Here is a 24906-nt window from a genome sequence, read left to right on the forward strand (position 1 = left end):
TAGACGGTGAGCAAATGTTGATGTGAGATGACTGTGACAAATTATGTACTTCGTCAGGTGATTATTTTGTGCTAGGTCAGCAGTGCTATCTCTTACTGTCTATAATCTACTGTAACAAGACATTCCAACGATCAATTAAAGCATTTCATTATATTTTCAAATGTAATTTTCTGTAACAAAGCTAATGTCTCATGACAGTGCTTCCAGTGCGATTTGATTGGCCGCGTTATATAATAAAGTCAGACACCATGCTTTAATTCCTCAGAAATAAGGTGTGTTCTTTCACTAGGAAACTTTCTTCCTGTGTTTTGTGATGAAAGAATCTTTTTGCAGCCAGTAGCATGCAATACAATAGGGTTACATACAGTAATCAGTCACATTGTTGTCATGAATCATTGTTACAATTCATTACCAGATGTCGTCCAGTTTGTTTCTCGGATGTTGATTTGGAGTGCCAAACCCAGACACATATACTGTACATAAAGTATAAACTAATTAAACCATCAATATCTTTGACATATACATAATTTCAAAACAACTGTCTCAAAATGATTTGCTACAAGTCACATTTCATGACCATGTACTGTATGTGTTTGTGGGCTGAATATGCCCTATGAGTGGAGGAGCAGGGATAGGAGTGGGCATAGAGGGCTTTTTAGAGGGTCTGTTTTAATGAGCCTCAGATAATGAATTGTTGTTTCAGAGCTCAGTGGCCAGACTGAGGTCTCGGAAAAAAATGTGTGAAACAGGGAACTGTCTGTGCTGTCCTCATTTACAAAATAAACATCTATTTTTTCTCCAATATTGTCCATCCAGTATCGGATCAAACTTCATTTCAGAGTTCTAATAAAGTCCAATGTGTGACGGGTATTTTCTTCAATCCGTCTTTTAATTGGAGGGAAAGTGTCTGTGGAGCTATTTGTGGTCTGGTGCAATGTTGGAAATGCCAGCTGTCTCCCACCAGAGCTCTGGTGGAACCACTTGTTATCTTTGTGTTTGTGTAACTTAATAATAGTGCTGGAATATGATTTGTTATTGATATGTAATTTATTTCATATCTAGTTGTTGATAGTGATGTCACTTTATTGTTGTACTTCATGGTTCCATGAATGCTGTCTGAGGAAACCCTAGTGGGATTGAAACACGTTATGCTGGTGATTCTGGTGCCATGCCATAACCAGCAATGATCAGATTTTCTTCGTCGAACTGAAATGAAACACATGAACATTTAATTGAAAATCAGTGTCAAATTTGCCTAAAAGTAAATCATCTTTATTGATCAGTTAACTACCACCTTATCAGCTTATGTACAGGTATAGAATTCCAATTTATAGGTCATTTATTTTTTGAGCATCTCATGAAAACTCATGATGTTTGCCTCCCATCATCACACTTGTAATAATCACAACAACATGAGTAGAAGAAAAAACCTCCAACACCTTCTGTACCCATGACTGACAGCTGCGGCTGGTTCGCAGAGCCCCCGAGCCAAGCCCTGTCACACAACGCATGCCCTGCATGTCCACGTCCATCTGGGGTCCTACCCTTCAAACTGCTGTCGCCCCGCTCCCTCCCGGCAGAAAGACCAAGGGACGAGAGGAGGCAGAGGGTGTGAAGACAGGCCTCTCAGGGGCTAGAAGGAAGGCATCCAAAGCCAGCTGGTCTGGCTTTGAAGTACAAGAGAGAGAAAGAGCGATACGAAAAGAAGAGAGGTGGACAGATAGGAGGAGGAAACAAAAGATAAAGAAAGTGAATCCTTGCAGGAAAAAACGCCTGAAGACTCTTACAGCAGGCTCTGTGAGAGCATTTGTGCCACAACACAAACAGGTGAGACACACAGCGACATAGGCCATTGTGTTACACAAAGGGCGGTGGTGTCAAGAATGGTCTTCACTCATGGCAGCATCGTCCAGGGAGGGAGCATTTACTGGATGCAACAATACTACTAAGGATGTGTTGAAAGCCATGATGTGTGGGAAAGATCCCATTCTCATGAGATGTCATCATGCTGAAACACTGTTGACTGACTAACACAAATTGATTGATAAAATCTGAATTCATTGTATAGGTGAAGACTAAATAGACCAGAATATACAGTAGTTTAGGTAACCATGTATTTTACAGTTCTATTACTATTAACGTATGTGGTAACAACAATTGGTATGTTTTAGTAATTACATGACATACTTTAGCACAATGTATTACCTCACAGTAACAATTGGTTGCTGGTGTTTGCTAAAGTGAATCTAAATGTTACAGATAAGTAATTATTAGGTTATAACCATATACTGTAACTACAATGTTATCATGCACTTTCTAAGTAACAGCCAGGTAATTAGGGGACTAAAATAATGAACTGAATGTGACATTAGTTGAAATGATTAACAAAATGTGACAATTTACTACAGTAATCATGACTTTGATGACTGTTGATACCCCAGTAACATTCAGATAATCTAAAATTTTTTTTTTTTTTACACTTTCTATGATGTGTAGTGCACAACATTATACATCATAAGCTATAAATAATTAGTTTACAAAGTCTCTGATGACAACACAAATATAAACAGTTGGGTAATAGATCCTTGTTGGTGTGGTTGTGATAATTATTATACACAATTATTCTACTCTGTTTAAGGTATCTAGAAGTGACATAAGACCAGCATGCAGAAACATCATAGCTCCCAGGCTTATACAAATTCACATTTTGTTTTCTAATATCTTCAACAACAACAAAAAAGTCAACTTGAACTGCAGCATGTTTTTCAACTGATAATCTAAAATGTTATACAATAACACCCATTTCCCACTAATTTCCCATTTCTCGATTCCAGGTGGCTGGGTACTGTACATGGTGGGGTTCTCTGGGGGTTCAGGGCCACATAAATCTGTGGAATGGATCTACAGTGTCTGCCTCACCCTGGCAAGACTATTTTTATAGACAGCTTGGGCTTTGCCTGTACCAAACTGGATCTGGATCTGATAATAAATAAACCTCCAAAAAAACAATTAATGTAGAGCAACAGGAACAATCTAATGACGGTTTTAACATTAGCCTACCACAAACTGATTTCAGTGGATTAATACAGTAGACAGATTTTCAGAGAGGCCTGGGATGGCTAAATGGATGTCTACATGGACATATAACACATATTTTATGTTATGTTGAGAGTATCAGTGGAGCTTTGCGAAATCATAACGAAATTCACTGTTGTCAATTTATAAACTGTTCGTAATATCAGATAGATCAATGCTGACATGAATATTGCAATTTATCAGACCCATTGGTGCCACCAAACCGTTGATTCAACTCATTTTGTGTTGTGTTGTATTTGTCTTATTAGTGTTTAGAAAAATAAGAAACATGTTTCACTTATCTGTTAATCTAACAACTGCCAGTAGCCTAGCAATAACAAGTCAGACAGTGTCAGATCATCTACTTGTGTTCTACTTTATCACAAGTTGCAAGGTAGAACATGGATTAGAATATAATACACTTTTTCTTTCAAATGCACCTGTTTCTTTAAATCCCGGTAAAAACAATCCGAGCTCCGCACCACACCTCTTCCTCAGATCCTGCACTTACACGTGACATTGCCACATGCGAGTTATACAGATCCCGCCTCCCTTGTCTAATTGGTTACTCACCAGGCGCTAAGGATTTCAATTGGATCAGGAAAGTGTCGTTTCAAAATCAATGGTCCTATGTTCCTGTTGTCTTTAGAGATATGACGTCAATCGTATCTAAGGGAGTGAGGCGGATGGGGCCAACAATCATAATTAACACTAGAAAACATTGCTGAGATTTTAACTCGTATTCTAGGCCTAGTTTGAATACATGGGTCGATAGTGCAATTACTCTCTGTCAATGATCAGTTACAGTGATACATTTATTACACCTCAACTCTATTTATGTGATCCACGGCTGTATCGCATCCTATAGCCTGCGTTTCAAATTCTCTATATTTACCAAAGTAACACAGTAACAATGTAAGAACACATTTCGATTGTTATTATCAAGATATTGGTCCTAATGTGCAAGATACTACATGGCAACAGCTTTTTCACATTTCAGGTATGGCAATGATATATTCCCTGACCCCGCGCGTCCTCTCCGTGCGCTTTTGTTCCAAAACATTGTGCTGTATTTCACATCATTTATAATTTTTTGGAACACTTGCTTGTCTACCAGTGTAAGTTCGGTTTAAGTTTTTGGCTACTGTAATAGTAATGAGACTAGAAGAGACGTGAGTGGGAGGAGGTTGATGTTTTACCTCGTCTGGTGTTCGTCAGATAAGGGGGAGGAGTCTCTCTCTGACAAGAGACTGGCTCTGAGTTTGTCAGCTCCCTAAAATAGCAGTTCGTGTGTAAATGTGACTGAAATTACGTCTATGTCACACTGTATCCATTGGAGCCACTGATATAGCCTATCTTTATACAGCGAGGGACTTGGAGAAAAGGTGAGTAACAAAAATAGCAACAATATTGCAGAAGGGCACTATAAGTGTGTGAGGAGAGAGAGCGCAAGAGGGAGACGTAGAGTGAATTAGGGAGCAAAAAGCCATCCCCTGTACTATACATGTAGCGCTATGTTATACGGTATCGGGAGGAGGAAAATTGTTCAACATTCATAAACGTTCATTTCGTTTCATGTTATTTTTTGGTGTCCGTTCGGGTGTTTGTTGTGAATTGTTAAACTCATTTATTAAGCCTAAACTTAATTCGATAAACTTTAATTCGTTTCGGATTTGATCACGGCAGGCTATAGGCTACTTCTAATAAAACACCAATCTGTTTAAATTAGGCTGCTCGAAGGTACAGAGAATGACTTTCAGCGAAACTTTTTTCCTAGTCTTTTTTCTTTTTTTCTTTTTTTTTTTTTTACAGTAGACTATTACCCAAGGTTTAGACTATCCGTGTGTTGCGCAAAGCGTTTGACAGTTTTCGGCGACATGACAGGCACGCGACTACAAAATACAACTTTGTTTTGTTTTAGAAGAGCAGAAATTTAAAAATGTTCATCGCTGCAAACAATTCCATGTAAGTTGCTCGGAAATTCAACATTTTAGACAGAGTTGGTTAAAATTGCAGCCAATAACCTGTGCATGAGCTGATTCCACCTATGAGAAACAGAAGAAAACATTTTCTTATGATTTATTTATACAGTAGGTGACGCTACGCAGTCTAGTCCAGTGAACATGCAGTTTATATGTAGGCTACATGCAGTTGGAGTAATAAGTTTCCCCCAAACATTCCGGTTTTTTTTTTTTGTCCATATCCAGATGAATGTCCTGTCGACCGCTCGTCTCGTAAAGGCACCGCCGCTGTGCATCCCGCATTCACATTTGTTGGCTATGCAATAGAATTAAAAACTCTGGAACTGCAGGGTATTTCTTCTTCCCTGATGGATGCTTCTGCTCCCCACTTCGCTGAACCCATTTGCTCACAAATGCTGACTTTAGGCCTATATGACAGTGAGATAGAAAGCCTTCTTTATGGCGGGCAAAGTATCCCCCTCCCCAATGTTAATTTTTTTTTACATTTACATTTATGGCATTTAGCAGACGCCTTCATCCAAAGCGATTTACAACAAATACAATGTCTCTCTCCTCCTCTTGCTAGTAATTAATTTCTGGGTACATTTCTCTTGTAGTCTACCTGTATGGAAACTGTATAATTACACTATATAATAGTAACACCATTGTAGGAACATGTTACTAAATGATATATTATTATGATACTTTAGTTTTTCTTTGTAATTGCATCACGTTGAGAGGTTTATCTTGTTGCTCAAGTGGAATAAGGACCTTTAATACAATGATGTGTTACTATATCTAATGTTACTAGAGTTATTACAGCCTTATAACACTTTAGCCATGTCTGCTCTACAGTATTACATATTTGTATTTGTAGTCTTTAGATCCTGTATTTATTCATGGAACTCAAGTTACAGTCATATTGTACTGCACGGTTCACTGAGTTTCAAAGCAGCTTACATGGGTACACCTCAACCCATCGACCACCCACGCACCCCAGCCACCTGGGTGATGTGTGGCAAGCGTTTTCATTTGAACGCTCACCATACATTAGCTACTGGGCTTAAAACGACTTTTGCAGTAGGTGCAGGGCCCTAGTTTTACATATCTTCTGAAGAACAGGGCCCGTATTCACAAAGTGTCTCAGAGTAGGAGTGCTGACCTAGGATCAGTTGGGCCTTTTAGATAATAATGAATATGATTATATGGACAGATGGAGGACTTGCTCTTAGATCAGCACTCTGAGACGTTGTGGATACTGGCCCAGGTCTCTTTTCAGGGCAGTATTCCTGTCAGTACTCTGGGCCTAGGCATTAGGGGCACCTTAGACCAGAGGGACGAAGGCCCTCTATTGGCCTTTCAACTCCATATCCTGCAGCAATCTGATTTTCACAAGCAGTACAGTCTCCCATCGACCTACCAACCGTGCCCTGTTCAGGCTTTAACTTGTCCTATGAAACTTTGACTGAGTCAGTGAGCAACACTTTTGGCAACATTTGTCTTTGACTAAAAAAATATCTTCAGTGGAGAGACTACATTGAATATGTGATCGAGTCCATCTGGCTTAATATATGTCTGGGAAATCACGCTACAGTCAATTTAGTTATGAAGCACATAAGTGTTGTACAACTAAAATGATATGACAGGTACAGATAAGACAGATACAGTAACATAAGTTTTACCATGGTTCAGTACAGCCTCACAGTCAGTGTGAATGTGTTCAGTGCTAATCTACTGTATGTATGTTTTAATCATATTACCTGCTGTGTGGGTTTGAATTTCTATTAGCCACATTAGTGGCATACAAGGTCCTGATTGTCTAGTTAGGAGAATGACCTCAAGATCGGTTTGTCTGTTCTACTGATTGTTTGGGTCAAATCAGTAGGAAGGTGGCAATTGGTGGCAATATTACAAATTAAATATTGGTCTTGCTATTGAATAATTGACCAAACATGATAAGATAAGGCTAAAGGTTATGACGCAATGGCATCAACATGCGATGTGAATGTTTTGAATGTTAGATCCTAACTGTCATTGTGACTTAGTCACTTTTTTATGAGACGCATTGGATTTTCCACTTGGATTTTCGTTGTAGATGATTGACCGCCTGTGTGAAATTTAGTATGAAGGCCACAGTTTATGGTGTCTTCTCCAGACTAAGCCCATTCATTACAAATCCATACAGACCAATTTAGATAGATGCTATATAGACATATAGACCAAGGTTAGGAGATACGGTGATAAAGTGTAACTTTCTCCCTGGTTTCCCCGACGACGAGGTATTCCTGGGTCGGCGGTAAATGAAAATAGCACATCTTTCAGGGACAGCCGCCTTGGCAGCAATATAAAGGCATATCTGTGTGTATTTTTATTGAGTGTCTATTTTGGTTCCCACTAGAGTAGTTTCTTCCCCAGCCGATTGCATTTGCATTACTGCCCCCAGTGTCCCAGCAGACTGATAGAGGCTGACTACCAATACAGAGGAGCTGTAAAGCACCCTCCAATCCACCATCATTAGCTTCTGTGAGGCCGCAGACTTAAACCAATAACAGGCCCTGTTGCTGCATAGTGAACAATATATGACCCCCTATGTCTGATGTGTGGTCAGACAGCTTCATCCCAGCTTATCGTATAGTTTTATGTGAGAGTAGTGTAAACGTATTGTTGAAGAATACAACAATATACTACTATATGGCTGATGGTAACAGGTTTGTTGAATATCCCCCTTTTAAGGCCTTTTCTGATAATATAGTAAAAGTACTACACATGTATTGCTCAGTGTATCAATTTTCTAATGTTACGTAAGGGGCAATACATTGAATATAGTCATTCTAACTTGACAACCAAATGTGTGTGTTTCTGTGGTAAAAAAGGGAGAAGTTGAGAGGTGGTGATTGGTGCGAGGGGGACTGCGATGTCTCCCACTGCGCTCTTCATCGCACTTGAATATCACAACCTGGTCTCAGCGTCTCCTTCCCAAGACAAGAGAGGAGCAATGTAGAGTGTGTGGGCGAGTCTGATCTGCAATTAACGCTGGTTATCACAAAGAGAATGCTGGCGTTTACACCATGCCTCTGAATCACTGAGTGAGCGAAACACTTTCTCCTCTCTCCCCCCTCCCAGGACATTTTTCCTGAGGAGGAAAGAGCAGCAGCAGGAAGCTTAACACCAAGGAAGAACTGACGGCAAAGCAGAGAGAGAGAGACAGGAGCTGGATATCCTTGGTCCAATAAAGAGGATATCACTGCTTTGATAGTTTGGGTGAGCCACATTTATTTTATTTATTATTTCCCCTCTTCTAACAATATCAATGTTTACCTGTTGTTTATTCAGGAAACTTACTTCAGCCCAATGTTTGATGTGTTTTATTGTGATGATTTCATATGCCATCTCCATTTATGTTTTATTATGGCCCTCTTTCTTGGTTTCCTTTGCTGAATTGAACGAATCATTAAGGCCATCTGGATGTGGTGCATGAAAGTGTCAGCTGTTCAGAGTTCTTGTAGACCTCACCACGCTAAACCATTGTACTGTGGCCACAGCATTTCCTCTACTCTTGAGAGCTGAGCTGGTGTCAACTGCAGCTGGCTCACCAGGCAGAGATAGAAAACAAATGTAACAAATGTCGTTTAGTGTTTAGGAGCCCTGCACGACTAACTACTTGTTATTTTGAGATTGAGGAATCAATCAATTTGATGATCAAACCTGGATTCGAGCTGTTCTCATTAGATAGATTAATAGAACAACAAAGTGAAAGCAAAGAAAAACACAGCTTCTCCACAAATTACAAGCACTGTATCAACAAACGCCATGCTTTAGATCTCCTCGCATCAAACTATGTCCTAATTGAGCAAGTAACAGTCTACACTGTTTATCCTGCATTAAGCAGCTGTTATTCCCCAGTGTGAGCTCATGTAGCAAGTTCAGTCTTATTGTCAGAGTTAGGTGTGGGGCCACATTGGCAATTATGTTCAGTGAGATCAGTGACGGGGAACAAACTAGCCTTCTCCTTCACAATGTCTGTTTAAGCCCGCTTCACCCTCTTTTCTGTTACAGTGCTTGTTGCTCTCGGCAACATGATTCATTGTTTATTGGATCACCATCATCGAACTGGAGATTCCAGCATTCTCCCGTGAGACCTGGAGGCAGGATGCAGAATCTTGAGCCCAGCAGATAATGTTTTTGGCCGTAGTTTGCTTGTGTACCCGCTATAAACTCTCTCTATTCTCAGGCAGAACATTCAGGGTACTTTTAATGTACAGGTGCGAGTGAATGTTCTTTTCTCACAGAAAGGGCAAACCATGAATATGAATGGTCTTATTTTTGTACGTATTCTCTGCTTTCAACCGGCTCTGACTTCCCCTCTACGTGTGGTAGTTGGAACAGATCTGTGACCCAGAGGAATGTACAGTGTCACAGTAGAGGGGTCACCCAACCACCAGACCCAAGAACAAACCCAGAAACCTTCAGGCTGCTTCCTGTCTCACCGCCAGGCCATACCACCACAACGGTTGATGCTAAATGGGTTAGCCCAGGATACCAACGATATGTTTGACAAACACAGAAAACAGAAAATCATCATTTAGAATTAGTATCACAATATTTGCTCCTTGTTCTTTTTTTTCCTCTCCCCTCCTCTCCAATCACACACAACCGAGCCTGTGTTAGCCTGCAAATAAGTTTCTGTAGACTGTGCCAAATCAAACCGTCTATCAGGTTGTGAGGCGGTACAGTTGTAACTTTATTAGGCAGCAGGCCCTTAATGTGCCGTGATGATGACTTCCAAACCATTGGTCTGGGGGATTAACCCTGGCACAGGCTACTACACCACATACGCTTTCTAAATACATCTTACTTTTTGACATGGGTGTGCGGTTTCAAAGCGAATATTTATGAAATCACATGGAGACACTTATGCACAGTGTTCATGTTATTAAAAGACACACACACATATGTATTATTAGACATGAACTTGTGAATTATCCGGTTAGATGCATGTCAGCTGTATGTGCTTTGGCTCTCTCGCATTACATGGAAAACTTTTCTTTTTTTTTTCTTCCTCATGGCTCAGGAATATCTATCTATTCCCTGGAAAATCACCTTGAAATCGTTCCATAAAATAGGAACGTTTTATTCTCCCTGCTTTTGTTTGATGGCATAGATGGTTTAAGTACTTAGGAACGCAAATGTCCGAGATTAGTATTTCCCATAATATCAACCTGTTATTTCACTGTCAACAAAGCAGTTATGTTAACTATTAGCACTGACCTAGTTATCAAATCCCCAAATTGTCATGGCTTCAAACCCTCTAACAGCTGGAAACACTGATTCGAAGATAGATACACATGAGTGTCCGTACAACTCAACTGATGCACTGTTTGTCTAGTGAGGCGGCTAACAGTGACCTTTCAACTGTCCTGCCCTTGGCTGTGACCTCTGGTGGTAAGCCACCCCATACGGGCCACTCAGCACATGTACTGCTGAGCAGGGCAGAGCGGCTTAAAGATCCACAGCTTCTTCCTGTCTTCTTTGCCCTTCCCCTGCGAGCCCTCGGTGGAGGTGTCCCCTACCCCCTAGGCTCTCTGGCCATACTTGAGAATCAGCAGTAAGATCCTCAACCAAAGCGACAGCCTAAATCTGCAGTTAATCCTCTTTCACCACTACGATCATCGTCTCTCCCCCCCCCCCCCCCCCCACCGTCCAACTGAACTGGCCTGCACAGGGTTAAGAGTACAAGTCAACACTGAATAGAAAGTAATGTCAACATTTTGTTGTTGTTGTTGTTGTTGTTGTTGTTGTTGTTGTTGTTGTTGTTGATGAAGCAAACCGCAGCTGTAATCGATCAAGTCATTCTCACTCAATGTTTTATTACGGCCTCGCACCTCTGCAATTACTGAATCCAAAGGACATTTTGAGCATCTTGTGGTTGCAATGGTAGTGTAGTAGTAGTATAATCAGCACAGTTTTGTTTATGTCCATATGGAAATATTGTAGGTAAACACAGGGAAGTGTGTTGTACAGTATTAGGGCCAACCATCAGGGCACTGTTGTTCAGAAACAGGAGAGCCTGTTGGCTGAAGTGGTGGACAATGGGAGCACTAGGCCGTGCACTCATTATGTGCTACAGTGCATGTCATCTGTTTTCTATGTGAACATGTTTTTTCTTTCTCCCTTAAGCAAAACAAATCATTTTTTGTTTCATTTAATCTGTTTACTCCTTCAAAATCACTGATGAACAGTGTTTCCATGGATTTGGAGTAGATTCAAAGTCAAACCATTGAGGGCCTAGTACTGAAGATGCATGCTAGCAAGTGTGGCTTCTGAGGTCGGCCTGTGAATGTGGTGGATGTATTGCAGAGGAACCAGTCCTTCTGTATGTGTGTGAAGGTGTCACAGGTCTACCATCTCTCACGTCTCTCTGTGGGCATCGAGAAATGTCAGTTTCTGTTCATGCAAGTCATTTGAAAAGCATCTCAGCCCTGTACATACAGATGGTCGTCCTGTGGTTTTTTATGTGTTCTTGTTTTTACAAGGAGGTGTTACAAATGTTGAAAATGTGTTGCATAGCACATAGCAGAGGATGCATCGGCTGCACCATTAGGCTAATGGTTTGTGTTTCAATACATAGCGTATTGTTGCACAAATGTTCCCTTGAAGTTAAGGAAGACATCACTTTGCTGAGTTGCACTTTGACTGAATTTCAATGAGACTGAACAAAAAAAAAACTGAAATCAAAGGAATACATTACAATCTAATTTGCCAGATCAAAAGAGTTCTTGTGATTGTTAACATGCTCCACTGTATCACATTTAAGACGCATCCACTCTTAATATTAAAAAGCTGGGGCCCCATGGGAAGCTTGGATTTTCTGGTAGGCATTGTGAGTTTTTTTATACTCAATGTTTATACCATGGATGAACCGTTTGGTTCTCATTTCCCTTCATCTGAATGGGCTCGTACTGTATGCTTATTGCTTAAGAGCTGTAAGTTCAAAGCATGTTTTCCCCTCAGTAGAAAAGGTTACAGCCTGGGTGTATCTGTTTTGTTTCTCCGCACTGTCACTGAGGCCTCTAAACATATACTCTCTACTCGTTGAGAAGCCTGCTGTACAAGCTATACCTTGATGAACCTGATTCTGATGTCAGACCTCACTCAGGATCAACGTGTGGATTCCGTGGGTGGACTTCACTAGGTTGCGTAACATAACTCACTTGGACATGGTTTTTCCAAACAGTATGACAATTGTTTTCCTCACTCACCGTAGTATTTGCAGTAGCAAGACATCCAGTAGCATACAACTGAATCCAAGAAGGATCTCATGAATAGTAAACAGGTTTGCTGGTGTATGGATATATGGAGGTCATAGTCCACATGGGGCCCCCCCTCTCCTCTTCCCTCTAGTAAGTCCAGTAGCTGCTGCTGCTGGTGGGAAGTGTCCTGTCTCCTGCAGCTGGACTGGCCCTGCCGGCCCTGTAGGTTGGAGGAAGAGACTGCTGTATCCTTGTTATTCTCTCAGTCTGTGAAGCCCTCTGAACTTGCACAGCTGGGGGGGATGTGGTCATTCCCATTATCCTCCAAACACACACCATGTTTATTGCCAGGGAAGGGAAGTGACCTAACACCCTGCTTTGAGTCCACCTCAGGGCTCAGACCAGGGTTCACAGCTCCATCCCTCTCTACTGTGAGGGCAACACTGGAGCAGGATGAACAGTGCATTGTCTTATGGTTTATGTTCTGAAGCTGAGCCGGGGAACATGTGCATTATATATTAGATAATTACACGGGGGAAGGGGTGGTGTAGGAAATGCAGATGCAGATGTGTGTAGGAGTGTGTGTATCTGCTGTCATACCCTCACTAGTTGTTCTATTCAGCTCTTCAGAATCTGAATCAGAATTATTTTATTTGGCCAAGTATATTTGCACTTACAGGAAATTGACTTGGTGAGGTCGGTGCATGGACATAAAAAACAAATAGCAAATATTGACAAGAATAGCAAATATTGACAAATATTGACTCTTCTATTCTATACCCCTTGCATAAACATCTTGTAATCAGTGTACGCTCATATTCACATGTCTTGACTTCCCTTTGGTTTGACAATGTCAAATGGTCTGAACGTTGACTCTGAACCGAACACAAGACAGTTCTCTAGCTAATCTAAGCTACCTAAGATCAATAATACATGCATTACAATCTAAGCATTTATTCCTAAACTATTACAGTACCCCATCCCCATGTATCCACATCAATTTACCCCATTATATTTATGCGCCGATGTGCTGTGCACACAGTGTAGATAGAATCAGTGTTATGAGCCCTGCCATATGAGGAGAGGTGGAAGCCGGGGCAGGGAGTCACAGTGTCACTTTTACAAGCCATGACATCATCCCTCTGCCTTCACAGCCCTGGCAGCGTCCAGTCAGGGAAAACATTACACCACTCCTGTAGTAAAAGAAATAAATTACACCTCACTACTGGGAGCAATATGCACAGGTTATCACTTGGTTTTAATGAAATGATAAAAACTATTATAGAGGGTTTTAATGGGGTGATTTGAACGTCGTCTGCTTTGTTATTCAGGCAATCCATCTCAAGGCATCCTTTAGCATTTCTCCGCCCCCCCCAAAAAAGATAGGTTTTCAGGTCTTTATTAAAACACTCCTGGCAGCCGTAGTTCCACCCTCAGTCTCCAGAGCCCAGCTCTCTTAAGCCTCCGTGTGAGAGTGTGTTGAGTCTGCCAGCTGTCTGTGGCCCTCCCTCTCCTTCCCTCTCTTCCAGTCCACTCTCTGCCTCTGAGCAGACCCTGTGCCGTGCCGCGCGCTGCTGCTGATCCAGGTGAAACCGTAGACTGAGCCCGCTGGTATCAGCTGTTCTCTGGCTGTACTTGGCCAGTGTCACACTCTGTGCTGCTCCCCATCCCCAAGTCCCCTCCCCTTGGCCTCCCTGTCACTGGTCCAGCTGCCAACACTGTTCAGACCATGCATGGGGGGAGAGGCATCCGTCACCAGCAACTGGGCCTCAGTCAGGGCCACAGGCTATCAGGGAACAGTTGGGCTGAAAAGATTCCTGGAGAGGCGGGCAGCAAGGCCTGTGGGTTTGCGTCCGTGTGTGTGTGTGTGTGTGTGTGTGTGTGTGTGTGTGTGTGTGTGTGTGTGTGTGTGTGTGTGTGTGTGTGTTCATATATGTTTGAGTGAATTAGTGGGCATACTATGCATATATGCACATTTGGTTATGCTTATTTGATTTAAGGCACATTTTTTTGTGTGACTACAGTTTGTCTAACCAAAAAAAAAAAGAGTAGGATTTGCAGAGCATACTGTGGTAGAGGACCTTTACAAAGTGTCGGGAGGCTGAGCTGTGCATGTGAATTCCAAATCAGAAAATAAAACATGCAAATTGTGGGTGAGATACAGTACAGTAGATGTGCTTTAGTCTCCTTCATACACATGTCCTTGAATGTGTATGGAAACTATTACATTTTAAATTGACAGATCTTTTGCAAAAGCCTGGGTAATCATCATATTTTTATATTAATATTTAATCAGTTTATTTAATAGTTTAGGAATAAATGCTTAGATTGTAATGCATGTATTATTGATCTTAGGTAGCTTAGATTAGCTAGAGAATTGTCTTGTGTTCGGTTCAGAGTCAACGTTCTGAGAAACGAGGGTTAGGGTTAGGGTTAGGGCTAACCCTAACCCTAACCCTAAGTATTGGTACTGTACTACAGAAATTACTTTAGTAACTCATCTTTTGTGCTTTTTGTCCTTTCTGAGAACTGTTTCCAAGGATATGCCCACTTTCCAACTTCCATTGCATAAACACCAATCCTGCACCAAGCAGACCTTTATGTAATAGCACATCTATATTTCAAAGTGAATATTGTTACTCAGCTTCGGCTTGGTGTTTCAGAAAAAAGATATTGCATCCGACTTAAAAGCAAGCACACACAAAGATAACATAAAATTAACTTTGGAAATTCAGGGCTATATTATTGTAGAGTAATACTGTTTTTATACTATTTACGATTTCCTTTTTTTGGCCAGAAGAAAGCTACAGCTTTATCTTATCTACTGGTCTTTGTAAAATCACTAGACGGGTTTTAACATCATAAAAAAAAATCAAATCAATGCTCAACCTTTCACAGTTATTATGAGTCATAACCAACCATGCTGCTTGGATTGCATAAACCTTTTATGTAATGGAACACTGTGGGACAGAGGGATGGAGAGGAAGAGAAAAATGGGAAGAGAAAATCAAATATTTATTCTGAGCCATTTTTAAACATTTCTTTCCATTAAAAGAAACACCAGTGCTCTGTTGGTCAGGAAGGAACACACCAACAGCCGACAGAAAGAATGCAGGATGTGTGGAACACACACTACTATCTCTGTGCACTTCTTTCTATTTATGTTGTTAAATATGCCGACTGTTGATCAAACAACAATGTTCATATCCAAAATGAATCTGAATGTCTAATTTTGATATTGGGTGAATTCAGAGCAGGCGATGAAAGAGGCTAAATGTAGTGCTACTGAGACACATGAATGCATGACGTCCTTAATATCCTTACACAGCGGATTCCCCCAGGAGGAAGATCTTGATTCATCTGTGCTGTTTACCATTTCTGAGTTGCGGTCTGTGTAACATCAAAAGGCTGCCATGCTACTTAACACAGCTTGCAGGGTGCCTAGGGGGAAAAGGGGGGGGGCTGTCGTTCCCCTCTGCGTTGGCGTGATTATCTCTCCCTGGTGAAAAGTCCTTCTGATGATGGACAACCATGCAAATGGACACATACCACCACATCTGACTACCAGTCCACAGAGTGCTGTCATTCAAATTTCGAGGATGCAATATATTTGGGTATTGCTGTGTATGGGGTGTGTTTATGGATGAGACTAAGTGTTAGATCATTTTCCTTCTTGCAATATCCCTGCAAAGTTGTCATTCTTTTAAAGAAAAAAGGACAGTTGAAGAAAATATGCATGTTTTTGAGAAAGAAGACTTTTTGAAGGATGTCAAGTCTGTGACCTGTCATGTCTGTAACTTTATAGGAATGATTTTAGAATGTGAATTTAGGTGCCTTGTGACACTTGAAGTGCTCATCCAGAAAGTGTCACATTCTGATGCTAACTCCTGTCAAGAAATGTGCTTGTGAAATTGACATACTTGTCATAAAGAATGTTGGTGATGAGGTAGGGTTTTGCTCAGAGACAGAGATGTGAGTTTGTTAGATCGGTACTGTTAATTTGATGTGAATGGTTAGACACCAGTCTTCCAGTTCCAGTCGTGCAGAAGAATATACTGTTGTCAGAGGACATCATTTGGTTGATTACATTTCTTACTGTCTCAAAAGTCTACATTCATTTGGTCTATATTCTGATATATCAATGTTCACAAATCAAGTATTTTGGTTGTCTACCAGAAGTGGACAATCTGAATGACACATGAATGTGTACTTGAGCACGTTTCAAAAGGGCTTTGCCAATTTTCTTGAGGGACGGCAATGTATACTGTATCTTGGATTTCTCGATTACCAACAGCATGCATTTTTAATTGAGCATAATTAATTACTCTAAGCTTGCATCAAGAGTTATCATCTGTTTCTTGATTCATAAAAGTTTTACTGCAATTAGCATCAAGAGATGCACCTGGAGGAGGAGGAGGAGGAGGAGGAGGAGGAAGAGGAGGAGGAGGAGGAGGAGCGTGGCCTCTCCACATGAAATAGATATAACTGTTAGGAGAGGGTCATCTCTTTATCCTTGAGAAACTGAGAATCCATTCATCGGCTGGGCTCGAAAACCTGACTGACGCAAATGGATCATTGGGAATAGAAGTGTCCCAGCAGTAATTATGTTACAACACTGCTACCGCACACAACCAGAGAGGTGGGGGATGGGGGGTGGGGGTGGTGGTTAGGAGACTCTTCCTCCATCTCAAGGTTTTATTTCTATTTCCATACCATATTTCCCTAAAGTTAACACACACACACACACACACACTGACACACAGACACACACACACACATACACCCAACACACTCTCAGACAAGTGCTACTACAACAACATCTGTTTTGACTGCGACATTTACCAGGCTCCATTGAATGAACTTGGGTGCCATGTCTGTAGAAGTCACATATACAGTTGAGTGTGACTGACTGTGTCTGCAGGGTAAAGAAGGCCGTGGTGTAAAACGTTGGCAGTGATCTTGTCTCCTGCTGGTTGAAGTTGTCTCACTGGCCTCCGTTTCCTCTCACGCCAAAGGGAAATGTCTATTCCGTTTTTAGGACTCAGTGCGGTGATAAGTCAGGAAAAGGACGCAATATTAAAGTCACGTCAGTGGCTTTTTCTCGTGGACCCCAAGGCATTTAGTCAAAGTCACCTTGCCTACTGTAGTCCTCCCATCCCCTGACATTTCTGTGTGTGAGTGAGAGTGAGGGTGTCTGTCTGGTTATACTCGGTTTCACTGTCAGTATCTCATGTCCATTGTTTTGTGTTGTTATAGAAATATATTACCCACCCCTTTGATATACCATACCTTGAAACACACTCAATACAGGGAATAGATGAATATACTGTTATTATCAAGGTATGATATTATCAAGGTATCTACCTGTCTCATAAAGAGATCAGTTTTTGCATTTGTCCATGTCAGTGGGTTTATTGGTGGATGATATATGATGTGGCCTAAAGCGAGCACAGAAGCGAGAGCAGATTCATCCTATGGGGTTTTTCTTATGATGTCATTTTGGAGGTGATAAGTAGCTTTCTGTCTCCATGTCCCCTCTCTACAGAACCATTCGTCCCAGTATAGGTTAGGTGCTAGCAGGACTGATGATTGTTTGAACTTGCACTGACCTAACGTGGGATTACAGCTGGGTCAGTAGAGAGTTGTCGTGAGGGAGCTATCATCAAGGCAGATTAACCACTTACTGCCCAACTCCTTCCTTCGACACAACCATTCCAACTTGCTCGTTCTGCGTCATTGTGGTCCCCTTTTAGTCAAAGGCTACATGCATTTCTTGAATGACGTGAGTACAGTTGGCCAGTGTATTCAGTCATCTATTTATGGTCTTATTGAGATGGTTGAGCAAGATGACAAACTAAAACTGAAGAAAGACACTACAAGATACAGCTTGTACTGAGGGAAATAGCAATGTCCCAGCAGCCAATTGGGAGGCTTAATAAACCATTATACTTCACTATGGAACCTTGGTATGTCAGATATGCTGTGGTAATTGTTTTTGTGAGTCACTGTTTAACCCTTAGTGTACTGTCCAACCTTTGAGTCAGATCATGACAAATCATTAGCAGACGTTTCTATTGTTTCTAGGTATCTCCAGGTAATCTAAAGAATATCTAATACCAATCCTGAAAATGCAGGTCTTGATAGCATTCTTAGTGAGAGCTTTCTCACTTCGATTTTTTGGTTTCATAACTAATTGTGCGGCTATCAAAGCTCCTCACCATTTTCAAACCTCCTCAGAGTAAAGCTTTCACTTGTCATTCACATGTATCTGTTTAATCCAAACATGAAAGCATGGAATTAATTTAAGACTTACAGATACCAATGGAAGGATCTACGTATTTCAGTGTTCCCTGAAGGTTTATCTTTTGTGAAAACTACATGTGTATGATTTCTCTATCACAATGTCATGGTGCTCGTATAGTAATCGTCTTAGCCTCTCATAAATGTTTTTCGAAGTCATTGTCTATGCAGATAATGTCACCCCAGGCTATATTTCACAAAGAAAGTTAACATACTGTAGAGAGTCCAATACGTGCACACTCGCTTTCTCAAAGCCTCTTTCTCACTTTTTTTTTTTTTTTTTTTTGTTCAGACACTCCTTCGGTAGATCTTATTAATTATATCTCATTAGTTGCCTTGGAAACAGAGGTGAGGGAATTTACAGAGTGAGAAAGAGAGAGAGAGAGAGCGAGAGAAAGAGAGAAAGAGAGAGGGAAGGAATGGAGAAAGTGGTTGTTGAAGGATCAGCCATGTGTCAGATTAGCATCAGGAGACATTAACTCTAGTGATGCTGCCGGGTCCAGAATCCTCCGTTTCACTGCTGGAGCATGAGATAAGCGTGCTCTCACAAAGGGAAGTGTTGGAGTGGGAGACACTGGCTTGCCTTCTTCCCCCACCCCCCAGGCCAACAGCCCCATTTACAGGTACAGCGCAGCCCCATGAAAAGAAAGAACAAAGAGTTGAGTGTTCATTTCTTAATGCATTTATGTCAGGTTCTCATTGAAATGAAACAGTGAGGTTTTACTGGACTTTTTTCTCCACGTGCCAATTCCACTTAACGCTCCCCGAACTAGAACCGAGCCGTGGACTCACTCGCGCTTTCAGTTTGTCGATTCACTCAGTATCGAAAAAGGGAATTATTTCTGATTCTTTTTGGTGAATTATTTCAGATCAGTTCGCCTTTATTTACACGGTTGTTTTCTTGTTCAGCATTCATCGGTTTAATTAGTACTAAAGTGCTCATTTCGTGTGTTTAGTGATTCATCATCCTGGAACCCAGGAAATGTTTTAAGTCATTATCGGCTCCGGCCAAAACAAGGAGAAGTCCTGACTTGTAATTAAATAGAAAGTGGCTGAGTGCTTGGCAGTACGACGTGTCTGCCCAACCTGCATAATCACCCTCACTGTAAACATCATGAACACACAGAGAGAGTTGTCTGTTGTTGTTTAGTCTCAAAGTTACAGTCAGGAAGGTAACAAGGGGAAACATCAGAGAGGAGGGGTGTCCCCTAGACACACTCCCTCTCTTCTTTTTTTTTTTTTTTTTTCGTATTTCTTTTTTCTCGCTCCTTCCATTGGCGCCCATGTAGTGGGCATTTAGAAGGGTCCTGAAAAACAGGAAGTGGAGAGGCAGGAAGTTGAGTCTTTAGTTGCCCACGGCCCGCGGTAGGATGCTGAGGCCTCGGTGGCTACGCACAGGAAGCTGAACTGTCATGGCTATGCTCCGGACTTTGGCTGCCGTCCATCACAGTCAAAGACATAGCGGAATTGGAACGGGGGACCTTTGTACTTATAGTCATAGTACATGCATTTTTAGAGTAAATCATCTTTGAAGCGAGGACGATTTAAGTACTGTCATGGATTTTAAGCTCCTCAAGCTGTTTTTCTTGGCTTATTAAAGGTGGATAATTCTACCTTCAGCCTGCTCGTATGGATTGGATATAAAGCAGTGGAATCATAGACCTAATGTTTGAATTTTACAGGGCCAGTTACATCAAATCTGGTCTCATCCTCCATGTATGAAATAAACCGTGTAAGATAAAGCTAGAGTAGAGTACATTCTGTCATCTTTTGTGTAGGACAACAGTTTGATATGTAATGTAAGGTTAAGTACAGTAATGCTACAGCTTTGTGACTACGTGCAGGGCTTATTCAGGCTTACTGGCAGAGGGGAGGATGTGCTGTGTTCAGTAATTACAGTGGGAGTTGAGCATGTTTTATTGAGTGTGAAAGGGCCGACCTCGTCACCAACTCCCCCCCACCCCCCCTGGTCCCCCCGGTCCCCCAGAGGCCTGTCTCACGGGAGCAGACAGACTGACAGAGAGGCAGAGAGAGAGTGGCTACTGTACTTCTGGCCTCCTCTCACAGGGCTTGTCTCTCACGCACACACACACACACACACACACACACACACAGGGGAGGGTCAGTAAAGCACTGAGCCAAAGTGGTCCAAATCCTTCTCCTTTCTATAAATCACTGTACCAGTGAACTATACACACACTACCGTTCCACACACTGGTTCTCCACAGCTTCACTACACACTCCTAGAGGTTCCTAGGGGGCTTGTGAGTGTAGCTTGGTGTCGTGTGCACATTCTGTGGGACATGTAGTATTGATTTTCACGTCAAGCTGATGTGGTCTCTCCTATAGAGACATATTCCCCGTGCATTGATCCCTGTGGTACAAACGTTTGGTAAGCACCTTTCAGAAGTGCTGGACTGGTTTAAATCAAAGTGGTCCAGGTGTACAGTATCAAGGTCTTCTAAAGAGTACACGGTCACGTGCGCGATGTGCTTCTGCACTTACAAACAAGGTTTAATCAATTGAGTAATCCTATCAACTTTCATTCAGCAACATTAATTAATTAAATAACATTTAAAGGGATCGTTGACCCGAATGACCAATTGACCTTGTCTTATAGATACCATATGGACCTGGAGAGTTCACGACCATGAGATTTGCATTGGATTATCCCAGTCATACAGTACGTTGACTTCAAAACAAGTGAGAGTGGGAGGCAGTAACCCTAACCCTAACCCTAGCATGCTCTAGTCTAGATATTAGCAAGCCTTGTGGTCGACCTGGATAGAGGTGTGTTCAGGGCTTACCTGCCTGAGCAAGAGTCCTGACACGCTGCAGCGTTGGCCCTCCTGGCTGGGGCTCCCAGCGTCCACGTGCTCCGGTAATCCAGCAGGGTTTAGTGTAACTCTGCATCCCGCTGCCACCGCTCTGTCACCCACTGAGATTAGGAGAGAACTCCTCTCTCTATTACTCTACCCTCCACTCAAGATCAGCACACACATCAAGAGAACATCCCTGGAGGAGTTGGACGTGTCTTTTTAGTCCAGATGTTTGGACTAAACACACAGTTATGTGTAGGCAGTCACAGTAGGTGAAAAGGTGTCGCTTCGATTCCATAATTCACTCTGAGCTGCAATACGTGACGTTTATAAGTAAGCACATCATTAAAGGTCAGCCACTCATTTCCTCCAACATGGAATGTTGTTTTGTTTGTTTCGTGAGTAGCTTACTCTTCGCATCAATATTAGCTACGTTACAAAGACCTAAGGCATACGCGTGATGCGTGTGGGCCATCAGTGATTAGCAATGACAGTTCTCCACAACACCACCGTTTGAGAAACGCAAAAAAGGCACAAGCTATCGGAAATAAAGCGGAAATAAAGAAACAGAACTAACAGATAGACACTGTGACAGGAAATAGCGTGTGTTTGTGTTGACGTCAGTCAATGACTCTAGCGAGCACAGTGCAGCACACCTGATGTCTGAGGGACCTCAGCTTGTCATTTCAGATTTATGGAACAGAAATGCCATGACAGTGCATTACGCCTCTAGATCTGCAGTGTCCTGGACTGCTTTGACAGCTCCTCTCACCATTTAGCAAAATGGTGGAATGGGTGTTTATTTGCTGGCTTCAGTAAACAGTTGCACCAGCCAGTGTCAAGCAATGGACGGCAGACAGACATAGAAACAGACAGACAGACATAGAAACAGACAGACAGACATAGAAAGAAACAGACAGACATAGAAAGAGACAGACAAACAGACAGACATAGAAACAGACAGAGTTAGAAACAGACAGACAAAGATAAAAAGAGACAGACAGACAGACAGACGCACGCACGCACGCACACACACACACACACACACACACACACACACACACACACACACACACACACACACACACACAGTAGAATAACTGTCAGTACTGTATGGAAATGGTGAATGCAAGAGAACACTGTCGTTCTCACTGGCCTGTTTTGATGTGGTTTAGGGAAATTCTTCATGGGGTTTTGCGTGGTTAGTTTCCTTCTCTGGTTGGCCATGCGTGGGTTGTTTGGCGAGGTGATCTCAGTCAAGTTTGCCTATAGCGGAGGTTAGATTCAGACAGCCAGACACTGTAATGCCAGTGTTTCTAGACCTCAAATTACTGTTTGCCAGCATAACTGGTCATTTTCAAGTTCCTTGTCAAATCTCAAAAAAATCTGCTCTTTGGCTCTCGTAGCTTATTGTTTTTTTGATGATTTTTTTTTTTTAATGTAACCATGTAGTATTGTAGTCTATAATGCTGACTGTGTCTTCGGACCTTGGCCGTAGACTGAGATGTTATCCTCGCACAGAGGTTGTGCTCTTAGGGGAAATGTATAGGCGTTTTTTTATTTTGCTGGTACATCTACGTCTGAGTGCCAGTGATGGATGCCACCCCAGGGAGAGGACTATCTCTCCCGGAGCAGAGGAGCAGGGTCAGGGCAAAGCTTCATGGCAGAGCCGGGCCGGCTCTCCGGGGGCCTGCTGTGGTCTCAAACAGTGGCCAGGCTACACACTGTTCTCACGTGGGAACTGCCTCATCCACCTCCAGAGGATTTCAACTCATGTAGACCTGAGACTCAGATGCACTCTTAATCATCTTAAGAGCCAAGCTACCGGCAGCCTGGGTCAAATGAGGAAGAATGAAGCATGCTCTGTCTCCCTGGTGACAACCGTCTGCTGACTGCAGGTGTACGAGAGAGGGACGTGAATATTTTGTGATATAGCAATTCGGTTGTAATTGTTTGAGAGCAATTGTTTTGTACTGATATTACATACGGGTGTTTAGCCATTTGTGTGCTTTGTGTGGAAATAGAAACAGTCCCTATTCCACTTTTGCAGGAACAAAAAACAAAAAAGCGCAAAAAAATAACTCCCGACTTGATTATAGTGCAATCATTTCAGTGTTATTACACAGATATAAAAGCAACGTGATAAGAGCAACAGATCCACTGATGTAATTCTTCACATAAAAGGGAAAAATTCCCTTGTAAAAAAAAGTCCCTCTTTATCCATGGTTCTAAATCAGGCCTCCGTTCAAAAGTCAGGCACAGATAAATAGCTGAGTTGTGTTGAGCATTTTTCACACTGTTTTCCCCTCTTAAGTGTGAGAGGCCCTCTCCCCGTGTCTCCAGATGCTGTGGAGGTGCAGGTGGGGAGATAAGAGTCATCATGTGCTTGGCTCTCATCTCCTCTCTGGATATGTCGGGAATGGAACACAGAGGCCTTGCCTTGCTTTGATGTGCCTGAGAAGAAATCACTGTGTGTTATGACGTTAACTCTCTCTCTCTCTCTCTCTCTCTCTCTCTCTCTTTCCTCTCTGTCTCTGTCTTCTCTCTCTCTCTTTCCTTTTTCTCCTCCCTCTCTTTCTTTCCCTGCAGATTGCGGTGTGGTCACGAGAAGGACGAGCGAGAGAGAGAAAGAGAGAAAGAGAGAGAGAGAGCAAGAAGAGTGAGAGAAGAGCCAGAGCGTTGTACAATGTGCTAGAAGAGAGAAGGAGGACAAGGTCGGCTGTTTTTTCTGATATTGTTGAGGTGTCAGAGAGACCGGACAGGACGCAGACATGGGACGGAAGAAGATACAGATCACCCGGATCATGGATGAGAGGAACAGGCAGGTCAGTGTCATCCCCCTCCTCCTCCCCGCGGCTTGGCCCGACTTTAGGAAACCTCTCTCTACACACAAGCAGATGGGAGGAAGGGTACTCCCACCACCCACTCAACTAAATGAGGCCTACAGTCTTGTCCGCTATGGAGCTAAACACATCGGTTGCACTCTCAAACAGTCTTGACAGGGACTCAGGCGCCCACTGAAAACACAGTTCTGTGTGTGTTTTTATGGAAGCGTAGCAACCATTTATATTTGGGAGAGCACCGATGTCCCAGAGTGAATTACCATCCCGTGTAGGGCTTTTCACAACAAGGATATGCCTTGGATGTGTGTTGATAAAAGATTGGATGAGCAGGCTTAACTAGGATCATGTTTATATCCCATATTGAGATTGATTTTCTACATGTGAATTGTTTTCGGGAAATAAATGAAAACAAGAAAAAAAGGTAATGATGTCATTTCAACTGAGTGTGTGTCTTAAGCCTCATTTCCGTAGCAGTCAATGTATTTTGTTTTGTTGTTATCGCAGTAGATTAGAACAGATGCAGAAATAACACAAACAAAACCTAATCCATTAGACTGATTGATAAGCGGGACACCGCGCAATTCGCGAGAGGGGCCATTCCTTGTATTTGGGCTAGTGAGACGACCTGTCTGTGTGTCAGTGACATCTCTCCATCCTC

At 42.2% G+C, this 24906-nt stretch overlaps 1 protein-coding gene across 5 annotated transcripts in view; it reads left to right on the forward strand.

Moving 5' to 3' along the window:
• Positions 1-1622: 1622 nt before the first annotated feature.
• The window catches only part of mef2aa (myocyte enhancer factor 2aa), a 71250-nt gene continuing 47966 nt past the window's right edge, over positions 1623-24906 (forward strand). For 4 of the 5 annotated variants that reach the window (XM_083667170.1, XM_083667172.1, XM_083667168.1 and 1 more), the window contains exons 1-3: positions 4328-4460; positions 8160-8297; positions 23995-24230. In XM_083667170.1, coding sequence (XP_083523296.1) covers positions 24177-24230 — 54 coding nt within the window. In that variant the 5' untranslated portion in view covers positions 4328-4460; positions 8160-8297; positions 23995-24176. Of the gene's footprint in view, positions 1828-4327; positions 4461-8159; positions 8298-23994; positions 24231-24906 lie in introns of those variants that run through there. The other variant, XM_083667169.1, reaches the window with a different exon arrangement.

The sequence above is a fragment of the Argentina silus genome (genome assembly GCF_951799395.1).
Source record: "Argentina silus genome assembly, chromosome: 3".
Lineage (NCBI taxonomy): Eukaryota > Metazoa > Chordata > Actinopteri > Argentiniformes > Argentinidae > Argentina > Argentina silus.